At 31.7% G+C, this 17,703-nt stretch overlaps 1 protein-coding gene across 3 annotated transcripts in view; it reads right to left on the bottom strand.

Moving 5' to 3' along the window:
• The window catches only part of LOC119080876, a 41,959-nt gene that overhangs the window by 12,528 nt on the left and 11,728 nt on the right, over window positions 1-17,703 (bottom strand). For all 3 annotated transcript variants that reach the window (XM_037189453.1, XM_037189454.1, XM_037189452.1), the window contains exon 3: window positions 144-214. In XM_037189453.1, coding sequence (XP_037045348.1) covers window positions 144-214 — 71 coding nt within the window. The remainder of the gene's footprint in view (window positions 1-143; window positions 215-17,703) is intronic.

Genomic DNA, 17,703 nt, shown 5'->3' with positions numbered 1-17,703 from the left:
TTACATCATCGACCGTAAAATCTTAAGTGGACAGATAAGGTAAGCACTTTCATGACTAGAGGTACTCAATTCGATTGGAATTCAATTTCGTAATGGTGATAAAATGTCTAGTGGAATATATCGCTGAGAATAATTTTACTTACCCGATGAGGGTACGCCAAATGCCATGTTACATTGAATGTAGATCCCGCTAGAAACGAAGTACGTGGTGACCCTGAAACAAACATTTGTCGTGATTACGTGATTACATATATCATGAGAAAAAGCATCAGTTTTATAATAATTGTTCAAAGTGAAATAAATGCGGTCACCGTCCTTCACATCCACTTAATAAAAACAATTACATTTTCAATCAAAACAAACATAACGAGACGGGAGAATAGATCATCGATATAGAGTTTTATTTGAGTTAATTACTTAAAACAAAAAATAAATAAAAATGATTGAACGGTATATCGGTTATTACATCTCGTTTATATTTCGTACATTTTGAATGTTTGTTATCCTTTCTATACAAACGCTTCTATCACACGTAATGTAATTACCTTTAATACGCTTTCACTTAAGGTTCATGGAATTAAAATTGCACATACTTGGCATCGAAATGTAAAAGATACCCATTTATACGAAAGCAGCAATTGAATATTACACATAAATTCTCCCATGAACGGTGTTCAAATATTTTGCTTATTTCAATTATTTTCAGGTACTTGAATTATGTATTATGGTGAGATGATAAAATATGTGTTGTGTAATGCACACATAGTCCATTTTGGTTCATATATAAATATGGATATGGAGACAGGTATAATGAAATTAAAAAAGTGTTTGATGCATGGATTCCGATGTAGTAATAGCACTGTGGAAAGGTCAGTGTATGTTCGTTGCGTGTGGGAACAACGATATTTGAAGAATTGAAAATTCTACCTGCATCCTTCTCATGTAAATATTGTTAAAGCTTTTAAAGAAAAAGCTTACGATCCCTTACGATTACAGATTATTACCAAGCAAGAGTCCCGATTTAAGCGGCCTCGCTACTAACATTTTGACAGTCGTAAAATTTCGAAACCAGGGTGTAGATTCTCATGCCGTTCGTAACTTTAAGAATTCAAAACTTGACAGTTCTTATGGGATTTTATACACGCCACTGTCAAGTTACGAATATTTAAAATTACGAAAATTTGAGAATTGTCGCCCAGTCTTCATTTCGGACTATAGCGATTTAAATAAAAAGTTTCACAAATGCTTTGCCGAAGTTTGAATCCATATAACGCTAAATTCAAATGTTTGCAAAACTACTGTCCGATCTGGCACTTTCTATGGGTCGGACAATTTAAATGACTTGCAAAACTAAAGTGGTCTCTTTCAATTTCCATTGCATTTAAACAATATACGCACCTTACAATGGAAATCTCTGACGGTCGATTTAAGACTTAATGAAATTTACATACTCAACATGACGCATTCGAAAGTCAGGTGCTGTATTCACGCAGAAATAATTTACGAATATTGTCTGATATTAAAAGTCCAAAAATGTTTGTTAATTGCAGATGCTTGAGCAACTATACATACAGTCTGCTATAGGAATCTGTATACGCGAACATAAATATTTATTTTTGACTGTTGATTGGATTATTGCAAAATTGCAACTATGCTAAAGACTTCATTTGAATTGACAACTATTTTTATGGAATCAATAAATAAGTAAATAAGAGTTCACCTTTACAAAGTCCTTCAAAGGTAAACCACATTTTAATATTCAAATAAATCAAAAAAATTCAAGTTACATAAAATGCAGCAAAATGATTTTGCTTTGTATAATGCCAATCGCTGCTTGGAATCATAACGTGTCACATGTTCATTGAATGTATTCGATGCAGAAACGAGCAGACACTATTGATATTTATGTTATAATAAACGATAATTTAGAAAATCAATATGAAACTCTCGGAAAAAATGTAGAAATTAAATGGTTTTGATCTAGATATTCCAACATTTTTACCAGTGGATCAAGTGACTGGCACACGTGTTAATGAAATTATTCGCATTTTTATTATATTGCAAACAACATTCCGCACATAAATCAAAACATAATTAAATCTGACCTCTGGCATGCAAGAATTTAACACCAAGACTTTTTGTCGCAATACAATTTAACGAACCTTCAGGCTGGTTCTTTTCGGCCAAACAATACAACATAATTATTGGACAAATTCAAGTCTCTATTATCTACAAGATTGTCGTCATTGATTACTTTTCAACTATTTGTTCTTTGTTTCACGGTTTATTTGCAAGTTTATTTATCTTGAATCAGATAAGTGAATTTTTTTTCGGATTTATTGACAATAAATGCCCATGACATTGAAAAGGTAAAAAAAATACAAAAGACGATTTTTTTAAACATTTCGAATAAATTGTACTTTGAACCTTTTTAGAAATGATGAGTCATCTGGTATCAACAGTTACAATAAAAATAACCGATGAGGTTTGACTAATATTCCCTCTTACTGCATATCAAAACTATCGAAGTAATAGATTTTGTATGAAAGGATAAAGAATGATTTAAACAATCGAAGTAAAAGATTCGATGATTATTCTGAGATACCAAAATCGAATTTACTTTTCGTGCAATTTAGCACAGATATCGCTGGAGTTTTTTTTGAAAACTTCTCAGAAACTTTACTCTCAATGACTACAACACACAAATTATACATCGTTTATCTTTACAAATAATTTGAATGAATATGAGCTTGTAGTGTTGCTACAAGATAAACAACAATTCTCGCCTTGATTTATAAGATTTTAACACAGTCCTCCAAAAAGAAACTCAACTCACCGAACATACAACACAGTAGCAGCATTGCATAAAGATTTTATGTTAAAATTATCAGATTTTAAATGTGAGAATTATGTGTGTAATTACACACATAAAACCATATTGCAGATCAAACAACGAGTGTAAAATTGATATATGATTATTGGTGTACCTTTACGAAATAGTCGATAATAAATAATCTCAAATTATATTTTCCCGCATACGTCTTACCAAAATTAGCACAATTATTATGAAAGCCAAAAAATTCAAAATAAAGTTATTCATCAAAGGTTTCGTCACATAGTCAGTTTTTAATGGACAAATAAATTCCAACTGATAAATTTGTTTCGGAAGCTAATTCTGTTTTTCCTCTAACTTTACATTAAATTACATTTCGCTTGACTGCATCCGATTTTTAATAACACGAGTTACAATCAACGCGGACACAGGTAAAGAGAGAGACACCTCAACATATTTCCATTTTGTTTTTGTTTTGATCATTACGGCCTAATGATTTAAACATCGCAATGACCTCTAATTTGCGTGAAATTTTGGTTAAATGTTCCTCATTGCTCATAAGTACGATTGTGCAATATGGCTTGGGTTAAATCGAATCTATTCAGTTAGTCTTGGTGTTTAAATTTGCGCATAATACAATTTTAAAGTTTTAAACACTTTGTCTGGTCAAGTGAAACGGTAAGTTTTATCAGTTCATTGACCGACAATAAATATCTTTTTACTAGAGACAAAAAAAACATGAACCCCTTCGTCACAGACTCCTTTTAGGTATCAGCTAGGTGGGTTTTTATTGTACAGTGACACGAAGTATCAATGTTTATTGCAATTTACCACGTAACTTACACCATATTGCTTACGAATCAGCATATCGATCTACCAATTTAGAGTTAATTTTATTGTTGATGGAACCCCGGGCAATCGTTTTCAATTCGGAGTGATCGAACAACTGCTAGTCTAATTAAATTAATTGAAAAAAAAATTCAACCAACTAAATAATTTAGTTCATACAATGTATGTGTTTAACAAGAAATCCCCGCCGAATCAATTGAAGTAAATGTTTGTGTTCCAATATTTCGTTTTCATTTCTTTTAAATGAAAAAGTGAAATTTTCAAATTCTATTATCTATTAAAAGCATCTGAAATCTCAACTTATAATACTTCTTTAAGTGAGCAATAGAAGTGTACCAGAAATTCGTTGAAAAGCACACGAATTACCAATGTCTATATACACAATAAAGTCTGCATGGGATATAACATGATGATGATGGTGGTATAATATATTGTAAATAAGTTAAAATTGTAATGAATAGAGAGGTTAGGTAACAGGTGAAATATTTGTTTATTCTCACTTTAAAATCTAAAATGACTATGGCTCTTTCAATTGAGTGGATTTAACGATAATAAATATACGCACACCATCAGCTATATCATAAATTATCCGATTCTCATTTTTTTTTTGGTTACATAAGTTCGAGTTAATATTCAGGTAAACACCTTTTGATATCAACACACAACTTTTTTATTTCTTTGATTTTTTCAAAGGACAGTGTTATTATGTCGCTGTTCAATTCGACTCTGTTTCATTTTGATTGATTTCGTATATTTAACGTTCAATTGAACTTTTGAATGTGATGTCTTTTGTACACTTGGACTGAAAGCTGGTGTTTTAGCCAACAGGTGATGGTGTAATTTTTGTAATTGATGAATTGCATAACAAATAACACTTTTTTGTGTGACGTCTAATGATCTGAGATAGGTGTTTTTTTTTTCGTTTGATTAATTATATTGGTAATTGGGCACACGAAGGAATGATAAGTACGAATAGTACACAGGAGTTGTGGATATATTGAAATAAATAATTGATACGCCATTGTTATGTGAACAGAAATTGCTCAACCTTTTGCCTCACAGTATCAATAATTGTTGTTTGTATAACAATTACAATCGGTTATTTTTATATCGAGCACGTGCAAATGGATTACAAGCCAATCATCCCATAAAAAGGGAGTGTTAAGTTAAACCCACACGCCCAATTTTTTCTTGGGCTCGTTTTTCTAAATTGAGTCCAAAAAAGGTCTTAAATTAAATTTAATTAAGCAAATCTTTCTATCAAATTTATTAGTTTGTCATGTCATAAGTACTTCAATTTTACTATCAGATCTATTACTTCATTTGATAGAAGTATTTTCAATCGTTTGTTCCCGGGTAAAAAAAAAAGTGGTCGTGAGACGTCTTTTCGATACAGCTTTTTTGTATGGAGGTGAGACGTCTCTTTTTTGACCTTTGAGACTGGTTTAGTTCTCATAATTCATCCGAAATTCATCATAATTCATCCGAAACTGTGGAGAAGTCTCGTTTTAAATATTTTTCAAAGATGTTTGAGACTTTATGAGATTGTCAGAGTAGTCTCGTTTTCAATATTTTTCGAGAATCTGGAAGACTGACAGAGAAGTCTCATTTGTAATAATTTTTTTGAACTTCGAGAGACTGACGAGTAGTCTCATTCAGACTTGTTTGACAGAGTAGTCTGCTTTTCGAGACGGTGTGAGACTGAATGAGTAGTCTCATTTCGACCTTTCGAGACGGTATGAGACTGAATGAGTAGTCTCATTTCGACTTTTCGAGACGGTATGAGACTGAATGAGTAGTCTCATTTCAACTTTCGGAGACGGTATGAGACTGAATAAGTAGTCTCATTTCAACTTTTGGAGACGGTATGAGACTGAATGAGTAGTCTCATTTCAACTTTCGGAGACGGTATGAGACCGGATGAGTAGTCTCATTTCGACTTTTTGAGACGGTGTGAGACTGAACGAGTAGTCTCATTTCGACTTTTTGAGACGGTATGAGACTGGATGAGTAGTCTCATTTCGACTTTTTGAGACGGTATTAGACTGAACGAGTAGTCTCATTTCGACTTTTTGAGATGGTATGAGACTGAACGAGTAGTCTCATTTCCACTTTCTGAGACGGTATGAGACTAGATGAGCAGTCTCATTTCGACTTTTTGAGACGGTGGTCTGATGATAATTTTAAAAAAAAGACTGTTTGAGACGTCTCACATTTCGAGTTTTTTTTTAACTTTTTGAGTTTTTTTATTCTTTTTGAGAGGTCTCACATTTTGAGTTTTTTTTTATTCTCTTTGAGACGTCTCACATTTTGAGTTTTTTTTATTCTCTCTGAGACGTCTCACATTTTGAGTTTTTTTTATTCTCTTTGAGACGTCTCACGTTTTGAGTTTTTTTTAATTCTCTTTGAGACGTCTCACATTTTGAGTTTTTTTTATTCTCTTTGAGACGTCTCACATTTTGAGTTTTTTTTATTCTCTCTGAGACGTCTCACATTTTGAGTTTTTTTTATTCTCTTTGAGACGTCTCACGTTTTGAGTTTTTTTAATTCTCTTTGAGACGTCTCACATTTTGAGTTTTTTTTATTCTCTTTGAGACGTCTCACATTTTGAGTTTTTTTATTCTTTTTGAGACGTCTCACATTTTGAGTATGTTAGACTGTTTTTGAGTCTCATATTCTCTGTCCCGTTTTTTGTCATTTGTTACTTCTCTGTTGAGTTCATAGATGGCCACAACTTTTCATTTCTCTTACAATTCACTAGATCCAATTTGTACAGAAAAAGTTGACTGAAATGATTGTAATAATGTTTAGTAATATTTTGATTTTTTTTACCTTTTTTTTATTTTGTGATGTATTTTGCGGTCACCCATCCAAGTACTAACCGCGACCAATGATGCTTAACTTCGGATCGGACCACCAACGACGTTACGCTTGCTGCTAAATCTGATATATCTATTGGCAGTTTTATTTTTGAACCGTTGTTACAATTTCCGAGACTAAACGAGTGGTCTCTTTTCGAATAATTTTTCTTTGCACCTTCCGAGACTGACCGAGTAGTCTCGTTTCGAATATTTTCCGAGAATGTTTGACGATGAACGAGAAGTCTTTTCGGATTTTTTTTTGTTAGACGTGATGAGGCTGACCGAGTGGTCTCCGATTTAATACTTTTCGAGACTGAACGAGTGGTCTCTTTTCGAATAATTTTTCTTTGCACCTTCCGAGACTGATCGAGTAGTCTCGTTTCAAATATTTTCCGAGAATGTTTGAGGATGAACGAGACTGAACGAGTGGTCTCTTTGCTAACATTTACGGGTGTGCGAGACTGGAAGAGTGGTCTTATTTGGCAAAAATATTTTCTTAGACTTTTGAGAACGGAAAAGTGTTCTCATTTCGACAAAATATTTTCTTGGACTTTTGAGAACGGAAAAGTGTTCTCATTTCGACAAAATGTTTTCTTGGACTTTTGAGAACCAAAAAGTGGTCTCATTTGGCAAAAATATATTCTTAGACTTTTGAGAACGGAAAAGTGTTCTCATTTGGAAAAAATGTTTTCTTGGACTTTTGAGAACGGAAAAGTGTTCTCATTTGGCAAAAATATTTTCTTGGACTTTTGAGAACGGAAAAGTGTTCTCATTTGGCAAAAATATTTTCTTGGACTTTTGAGAACCAAAAAGTGGTCTCATTTGGCAAAAATATTTTCTTAGACTTTTGAGAACGGAAAAGTGTTCTCATTTGGCAAAAATATTTTCTTGGACTTTTGAGAACCAAAAAGTGGTCTCATTTGGCAAAAATATTTTCTTAGACTTTTGAGAACGGAAAAGTGTTCTCATTTGGAAAAAATGTTTTCTTGGACTTTTGAGAACGGAAAAGTGTTCTAATTTGGCAAAAATATTTTCTTGGACTTTTGAGAACCAAAAAGTGGTCTCATTTGGCAAAAATATTTTCTTAGACTTTTGAGAACGGAAAAGTGTTCTCATTTGGAAAAAATATTTTCTTGGACTTTTGAGAACGGAAAAGTGTTCTCATTTCGACAAAATGTTTTCTTGGACTTTTGAGAACCAAAAAGTGGTCTCATTTGGCAAAAATATATTCTTAGACTTTTGAGAACGGAAAAGTGTTCTCATTTGGAAAAAATGTTTTCTTGGACTTTTGAGAACGGAAAAGTGTTCTCATTTGGCAAAAATATTTTCTTGGACTTTTGAGAACGGAAAAGTGTTCTCATTTGGAAAAAATGTTTTCTTGGACTTTTGAGAACGGAAAAGTGTTCTCATTTGGCAAAAATATTTTCTTGGACTTTTGAGAACGGAAAAGTGTTCTCATTTCGACAAAATGTTTTCTTGGACTTTTGAGAACCAAAAAGTGGTCTCATTTGGCAAAAATATTTTCTTAGACTTTTGAGAACCAAAAAGTGGTCTCATTTGGAAAAAATGTTTTCTTGGACTTTTGAGAACGGAAAAGTGTTCTCATTTGGCAAAAATATTTTCTTGGACCTTTGAGAACGGAAAAGTGGTCTCATTTCGAGAGCCTGAACTCTTTAACTCGATTTTATAACATTAGATTTTGAATGTGCGGCATAAAATTTGAACAATTACGAACGAAAGATTCATTTTAAATTTATTTTGTTTAGGCGGGTGATTTTAACATGTTATCTGGTAATACTGATAATATCATCTTTATCATACAGTCGTGCCAACTACCTATCAATAATAAGAAAATATTTTGTCGAAATAAGAACACTTTTCCGTTCTCAAAAGTCCAAGAAATTTTTTTGTCGAAATAAGAACACTTTTCCGTTCTCAAAAGTCCAAGAAATTTTTTTGTCGAAATGAGACCACATTTCCGTTCTCAAAAGTCCAAGAAATTTTTTTGTCGAAATGAGAACACTTTTCCGTTCTCAAAAGTCTAAGAAAATATTTTTGCCAAATGAGACCACTTTTTGGTTCTCAAAAGTCCAAGAAAACATTTTGTCGAAATGAGAACACTTTTCCGTTCTCAAAAGTCCAAGAAAATATTTTGTCGAAATGAGAACACTTTTCCGTTCTCAAAAGTCCAAGAAATTTTTTTGTCGAAATGATAACACTTTTCCGTTCTCAAAAGTCCAAGAAAATATTTTTGCCAAATGATAACACTTTTCCGTTCTCAAAAGTCCAAGAAAACATTTTGTCGAAATGAGAACACTTTTCCGTTCTCAAAATTGAAAGAAAATATTTTCTCGAATTGAGAACTCTTTTCCGTTCTCAAAATTGGAAGAAAATATTTTCTCGAAATGAGAACACTTTTCCGTTCTCAAAATTCGAATAAAATACTTTCTCGAAATGAGAACACTTTTCCGTTCTCAAAATTGGAAGAAAATATTTTCTCGAAATGAGAACACTTTTCCGTTCTCAAAATTCGAATAAAATATTTTCTCGAAATGAGAACACTTTTCCGTTCTCAAAATTCGAATAAAATATTTTCTCGAAATGAGAACACTTTTCCGTTCTCAAAATTCGAATAAAATATTTTCTCGAAATGAGAACACTTTTCCGTTCTCAAAATTGGAAGAAAATATTTTCTCGAAATGAGAACACTTTTCCGTTCTCAAAATTCGAATAAAATATTTTCTCGAAATGAGAACACTTTTCCGTTCTCAAAATTGGAAGAAAATATTTTCTCGAAATAAGAACACTTTTCCGTTCTCAAAATTCGAATAAAATATTTTCTCGAAATGAGAACACTTTTCCGTTCCCAAAATTTGAATATATTTTTTTTTTAAATGAGACTACTCGGTCAGTCTCGGAAAGTATTAAATCCGAGACCACTCGGACAGCCTCATCACGTCTAACAAATGAAAGTCTAAAAAGACTACTCATTCATCCTCAAACATTCTCGAAAAGTAGTCGAAACGAGACCACTCGGTCAGTCTCGGAAAGTGTAAGGAAAAATTATTCGAAAAGAGACCACTTGTCCAGTCTCGGAAAGTATTAAATCCGAGACCACTCGGACAGTCTCATCACGCCTAACAAATAAATGTCAAAAAAGACTACTCATTCATTCTCAAACATTCTCGAAAAGTAGTCGAAACGAGACCACTCAGCTTCTCTCGTTCATTCTTATTCATTTACATAAAATAAATTAAAATTGAGACTTCTCGCAAACTGAAAAAGTCAATGAGACCGAAATGAGACCCTTGAGACTACGTATTTTTCGGTCTCACTGAGACTGAAATTTTTACCCGGGTTTTTAAATCTTTTGTTTCATTTTGATGGAACAAAACACAGAAGAACAGACTAACTAAAAATTGTGATTGAATTACTCTGCGATGCTTAATGAGAGGTCATCGTGAGTTTGATTAAAACAGCGAGATCATTCGGTAGAGAAAGTAATCGTTGTTTTCGCACAAAAGAAAATAGAGAGAATTGACTTTGCGTCGATTTAATTGTTCATTTTTCAACACGATAATAAGCTTTTGGTTGCTAAGAAGATCATATGCAGTAGATTACATCGCTTAAATTAACAATGATCACGATCAAATTTATATGTCGTCAAAATCACTATGAATGGACATCAGTAGATAATATCCGTTGAGGCGTTGGGGATGAATAAGGTTTTTTAACAACTTAAGCTTATTTAAGACTCCAATGTTTCATGTTCCTTAATTTTAATTTCATTTAATATTCACCTCAAAATCGAGCGGCAAAATTATTTGATGTAAACGCATTAAAATTGAAGTGACGATATATCATATTCACAACATTTACTTTCAACATTCAATATATTATTATCAATACCATCGACATCATTGATATACAAATGAATTACTTCAGAAAACATATTCAACCGTATTTTACTGTACATATACATGGACGATGACGCGATGTTTTTTTTCTTCAGCGATTAACCAACGATTAACCATCAATTTACAATATATTACATGCATTACATGCGATTGCGATACAGACAATAATTCTGAGTACAACAGACCCGTACTTGAAAGACCAGTAACACTTGACACAGATTCATATGGATGTTGTTTGCTGGTATATAAGCTTTGCGTTTTGATATTTTTTTCTTCTTTAATTTTAAAGAGAAAAAAATTAAGGAAAAAGTCAAACTCATTGATTTGCGAAATTGTTGCATTTATGAGTTGTAATATTAAATAATCAACGGTACGTTACATAAACGGAAAACTTTAGCGGTTGGATTGGGGTAATATATGCTGATGTACACAGACACAGCGACTTGGTTCAATTTCGGAGAGATCGGTGATCATCAATTTACCGTAATTATGCAGAAGGGCAATGCTAAATTGAAGTCGTTGTATCGTTGCGAACCTGCTAAAAGGTTATATGTTGTCTTAAAATTATATTGATTCAGAAACGAGACATTCAGAGTCAGTGCAGAAAATAGTTTTAGGAGAAAATTACAAATATTGTGTCTTATAATACATATCTAAGACCACAAAATATTAAAACTGGCAACGATCTTTATGTTTGCCTATTGGTAATTCGTGATTCATTCATATAACCTGCATGAAAAAATAAATTTCAATTGATGAATGACTTAGAAATTAGTATTTATACCAGCCATTGATACAAATGAAAGAAAAAATAAAAAAAAAATATTCAAAGGCAACAAAAGAGAAACAATGCAGCATTTAAATTAGCATAAGTGTTTGTAAAGAAGGTGGTATACGTAATTAGAATATTCAATATTGTTTGGTTTGTTCATTACTGTAACTATTTATTGTCTGTTCAGTTGAGTTTACTTTCGAATATTTGATTGGAAATCATTTTTTTATTTACACAAAGTTATTCGGAATGGAGAAATTGGTATTGTATTATAATGCAACGATTCGACATACATATATGCCCAGTTTGATTGCAATGAATCGATTTTTTTTATTGCAGCGATACTTTTGTTTCTTCTTTGCTTTAAAAAAAAAACCATGCCCAGCAAGTGTTATCGAAAAGTGCATACGCGACGTTATTTATAGATTTAAGTGGCAATACTTTATTTGCAACGATCGAGGTGATGAACTTATGTTGGCCTATAAAACGAGAATGTACTTTTGTATGTGTGAGGTAAAGTTTCAGTAAAGTTTCAGTCAATCTCAAAATTTGTTAATTATAAGCATAAAATGGAAACGAAATAATGACGGAAAGATTCGCTCCACAATTCTGTGTGATTAGTCTTGATTTGAACGATTGTCAAAGAAGATCATTTCTAATGACATCGTTGATTTTCCGCCTCAGCAAATTTCAAGCAAATGAATTCAGTTTACTGTTGAAAAAGCTCACTTTCGCGTCTTATCTGATAGAAATATATTTTTTGGAGAAATGGTTAAGACAAACATTTCGGATTTAATTAATGTACAAAATTTAAAATTTTAATCATCTTGTCAACTCAATAAAGAAACACATTTAGTCTTTTATGTTTCGTAAATGAAAATAAAAAAAAACGAAGAAAAATAATCTTCGAAAACATTCAATTTTATACATAAAAAGAAGGTCAAGCAACTCAAAAATTGAAACTCTTTACTGTTGATTAAACTTGATTTGGCAGCAGGTTACACCTCATTCATAACAGAGATCTCAGTTAGTTTTCGTTTATTAAAACACATTTTCGTTTTACCTATATATTCCATATGAGGCTCTGATTATTATTATTTTTTTGAAAGCCAATGACATTCTTTGCAGCAAGTTAAGTTTAAGAGAAAAAACTTTTTAATGTGAATAAAATTTGGTTTTTTGTTTAAAATCAATAAAAATATTTTTGGAGGGAAATTTCGTGATTTATTGAGCGAATCGGCTGATCGTATCTTTTCCATTGCGTGAGAATTAGTTTATCGTTGTTCATTTTATTACCATTCGTACAGATATACAATTCAATTTAAAATTTAACTTTTTTTTGTGCCTTGTAACCATACTTTGAAAGTGACATAATGACTATGTGTAGTAAATGAAAATGTAGAAGCCAAATTAATTTCATTTATAAAATATCATTTAGATCAAATTACAATCGATGGAAGAAAAGATCAGAGTTTTGTGAATGAGACGATAATAAAAGTTGTGGAGAGATTAATTGTGGTGGGAACATTATAGCACACAGTTCCAAAGAAACACCTACCTATGAAAGAAGTATCATTATCATTATTACTCCTGTTGCAATTAACCAAACTACATAGACAAATAAGAGTTGAAGATCTCACCTGTTTTGGGTAACTTTGTCTCTAGGTAATCTAAGATGACTGTCACACCTGTAGCACCCCATACAAAAAGTACAGCTGTGGCAGTCACTGTAGATTACCTGGAGACAAAGTTACCCAAAACATGTGAGATCTTCTTCAACTCTGTTTTGTCAGTGTTCGATATAAACTTTGCTCATTTTTAACAAATTCCACAAGTTCCACATACCGTCATATATAGTTCCATTTTACATGCTTTTTATTTCCCTAGGGTCGAAAATTGCTTATTACATTGTTAGGGAGAACAAAGAATTGGTTTGGAAAATGTATAAAACGCGGGATAAAAATAAAAAAATAATCAGGATTTCGGTTTCGCCCCTTGATCAACAAATTTCACACGAAAACTGGACTCTTTATCTTTTTATGCCTTGTCATGAAAATAGCTAATGTGCGTTGGCTCACAACATTTACCTAATCTAGTACCTTCATGCTAATACAAATAAGTGGATAAGTGTGGGTGAAAAGAAAAATCGAATGAGCAAAAATTTTAAATTGTTGGGTGCACACACGTACATTGTACAGTCATCATAGCACCAAATTCATTATTTCATCTTTGATCATTCTGTGAATTTTAACCGATATTTATGTTAGAAAACAGAGGTTTTTAAAACTCTTTTTGCAGCCAAAAAATCGCGTTGCTAACTTGTGCCTTGTACCCATTTATCCTAATTTTACTAATTCGAAAAAAATTAAATTGAATTTCTAATCGTAAAAATTGTACCACTTATCATAGGTTTACTCGCATGTCTGTCTAAGCCTTAAATGGATTTTGTTTGGTCAATTTTCGACAATAGAATCTGTTTGCTGTGCAAATAAGGTATGACAATAATAGCACAAAAACTGTTAAATTCGTCAAACTTTTTGTGATATACTTCAAGACTAAGACTAAGTATACTTGAAACGTACGTTTTTAAGCAAAACAAAACTGTTATAAAATAAACATTTTGACGAAGAACAGCAAAAAAAATTTCGCACAAAAAAAAACTTATATTCAAAATTTCAACGTTGATTTTGTGGAATTGTTCGTGGCAATTGTTTCGATTTGTTTGTTCTTGAATTAATAAACATTCTTGCAACAGTTAATTCGCAAAGCTTGCAAAAACCCGATCTTGAGTTTGAGAGCGTACAAATTAAGTACTGAACTGAAGTGTCGTTAGATTCTAGCGTAATAAACAAGTCAGCGTCTATAATTGGCAGTAGATGAAAAGGTCATCAGCAGATATATCATTCTTCAACGGTTTACGTGTTTCTTCATCATATTCTGTATTTCCCTTAGCGTTTTTTTTTAATTATTAACAAATTATAGATGATCGCATCGCGTGAGTTAAGGAAGGATACACACAAATCTTCTCTGCTCACTGAATTTTCAGATAAAGTTTTTTTTTGATACTCCATAAATGTAGCATATTAGATTCTCTGTTATGTTTGGAACATTTATTTCCATTCTAATGGATGCATGGTACACACCGTCGACATTTATATCTTTCTGTCTTCGTGATTGTTATTAAAAAAAATCAAATTAAACATTTCTTTCCATAATATGTCAAGATGTTTCGAATTGACTGTTGTGTGTATTGTTTCCATTACGTGATTAAAGCCAATTGTTTCTTTTAAGTATTGTGTATCAGCATTAAACATTAAGTACTGTTAAAAATGAGTACATAAATAACATGCTATTGCGTTTAGTTGGGTAAAGAAAGAAAAAAAAATAAATAAAATTAAATACCAAATATATGGTGCAATTTCATTACGAAACAATGTGCGAAAATGTATTAAAATCTTTAGAAAAATAATTTTAATTTTTATGACACGGCTCTTCAAAATCTAAACCCACCATTCAAACGAAAAAAAATAATAATAAAAATTACATAATCGACCTTAAATACAGATGAGTACAGAGACGTAATTTTATTTTTGTAAATATATTTTTTTTTTATCTTCAGTTTTCCTTAGGTATCACAAAGAGTTCTTTTTTATAAATCAACGCACATTATAATCCATGATCCATCATCGACCTATTACTCATAAAGACATTTATTTACCATTCCTCGGTTTTGTGGTTGTTAATAACCGCACCTTCATCAAAAAAAAAATCTTTTTCTCTTCTCATAATTTTTTCTCCTTGGTGCTCATCATTCAAGTATGTAAATTTTATTTAATTTTTTTATTTTCATTTTTCAATTATGATAATTAGTTTCGAGGAGATGTTCACATTAGCCGACATTACCTCCGTGTATATATATATGCTTACAATTTCTATGGAACTACATTTATATTTTGCTGAATGTTATTCGTGTCTGTGCTTTTGTGAGGTCTAGCCCATCATAATTTTTCATCTAAATTCGAACCAATTTTATATTTCTACGCAAAACTGGCTTCTATAATTTTACAATAAAATTAAGTATTATCAGTAAACGTATATTGTCGTCGAAGGACTCATTTACTCACACCCACTCTCTAAATATTTTAATGACTAAAACGCCAAAAATATATATCGTCATTTAAATGTCTACATACAACCTGTTTTGTACGTAAGAGGTAATCCGGATCGAATGTTTTTACACTGGCAAAACATTACTATTTTATTAAACTAGGTGGTATCCAAACATTGCCTCAAATGTGTACATATATGTGTTCAAACATGTAGTGTAAGAAGAATGTTGCAAAGCCGCATTCCATATGCGAAAGTGTAGGCTTTTGCAAAGAAAAAAAAGCATTTTCTTATTTGTTTTTTGCGCATTTTATCCAACAATATCTCCAAAGCTCGATACACAAATATCGACTTATTTTATATTCGATTGATTCTCATCACATTATCTCTTACAGCTGGTGAATGAATGCAGATGAATTTGCAGAAAATACTTTACAAGATTAAGACACAATTTTGTAGCATAGTGAGTTGATTCCAGTCACATAAAAGTCAATTTAAGATCAGATTATTATATAATCGTCGCGATATTTACAAAATGTCGTAATTAGTCAACGATTTATGATATATTTTCTTATAATATAATAGTCATTTATGCCGAGTTATTGTTTCGGTGGTATCGGATTACATATTTTCATGTTGTACGAAATATAGACTCCATTCGCGCGTATATCTATACATAAAGTGAATGTGTAATAATATGCTTGCAATATAGCAGATCATACAATAATAATAATAATAATTTCAATATTCTCGTTCACATGGCTTTGAGTGATTAAAAATTTTCTTTGCAAGAGTTGTATACTACCTATACCTATTATTCGTACATATATGTAGCGACGGCGATCTACTTTATTTTATTGAAAACAATCAATTTTGATTTGATCGTGTGGATTTTGTATTTCATTATAAATTTGACGCGCAAACTATGTGTCCTTGAAATGGTTGTTATATCACACATTTTCATTTTAATAAAGTGTTTCTTTTTCTCTTATTTTTTTTTTTTTTTTGCTACTCTTGAGAACCTGTTTAGCTTTATAGTTTAGTGATCTGAATATGTTTCATCATAAAAATTAATTCGTTTATCATGACAACTTGCGTTTGAGAGTGTGTGACTTTGAATATAGTTTTGAAAGAGTCTCCAGAGATATGAATTTATTTGAACTGCTTGCTGCATGGCATTTTAGCAGGTAATGTCACTTGTTGTAGCATGGAAGTAGGGCTATATAACATGCGAAATTGTCTTAAATCAGTCGTCTACAATTTTCACAATTTTACATGCAAGGGGAATCGATAAAATTTTTGAAAATTATTCATTTACGTTGCAACAGTTGTAAATTACTGCTAAATCTTTGCTGATATGTCTGTGAAGTGAAGGCATCTAAAGTTTAGAATAGGCTCGTTGAGGATTCAACACCAACACGAATTGTAAGTAAGTAGTTTTGCAGACACTTAGCTTTGTTGCATGACGGGCCTAAAAGTAATTTATTCAAACATGCTATACGACAGAGTCTGCAATTTGTCACTTGGAGAAGAAGAAGTCAAGAAATTCGTGTGAAAAATGGATGTTAAGACATTTTTATAAACTCCTAATTTGACGTTTCACTTGATAACAACCTCTTATGAAAGTGATCATTCATAAATCCAATCTCAATTAGGTATTGACTCAAGGTACATGATCTGCCAATCATCTGTTATAGACAAAGAGGACAACATTAACCGATGAATCCCAGCTGATGCTCTTTTTTATAGCAAAATGTAAGTGGATACTAATGCAGTAAAAGATTTTGCATCAAACATAATCAAAAAGAGTAATAGATTCAATCATTTATTAATGACGATATAATGGCCGTTTGTAAGAGGTTAGTCGAAACAACAATTCAATGGTTTTTTTTATTTATATCTGCAACGCGGATATTAGACTTTACTAATATGACATCGAAATGTTCTACCATTCAAGAAAATACAACCAATACTTAGCTTACGATTTATGCGGTGTAGCCATTATTAATTGATTGTCATTCTCCATCGACATGACATACATGTACACCTAATGTAAGCTTAATCGTGTTGAATAATTTATTTGTTAAAATCTTGAACAGAGTAAGTAAGAATAGAGAAAAAAAAAGACTCGTAAAACACATCAATTAAATGCCAAAAAAAACCTTCACCTGATTTTTTATGTAAATTGAAAATGGCTCTGTTTTTTCGTTTGTTTATTAATAAAGCAATTCATTTTAAACCATTTTTGACAATAAAACTATAAGTAGGTATATCCTCCTCTTTATTAATTTTTATTTCCATTCATTTTTTAAATCATTAACCATTCAATCCACGCCGAACAATTAATACCCAACTTAGATGCTA

Source organism: Bradysia coprophila, unplaced genomic scaffold (assembly GCF_014529535.1).
Source record: "Bradysia coprophila strain Holo2 unplaced genomic scaffold, BU_Bcop_v1 contig_350, whole genome shotgun sequence".
Lineage (NCBI taxonomy): Eukaryota > Metazoa > Arthropoda > Insecta > Diptera > Sciaridae > Bradysia > Bradysia coprophila.
Note: the sequence above shows the minus strand (reverse complement) of the source record. Positions and strands in the feature narration are given on the sequence as shown.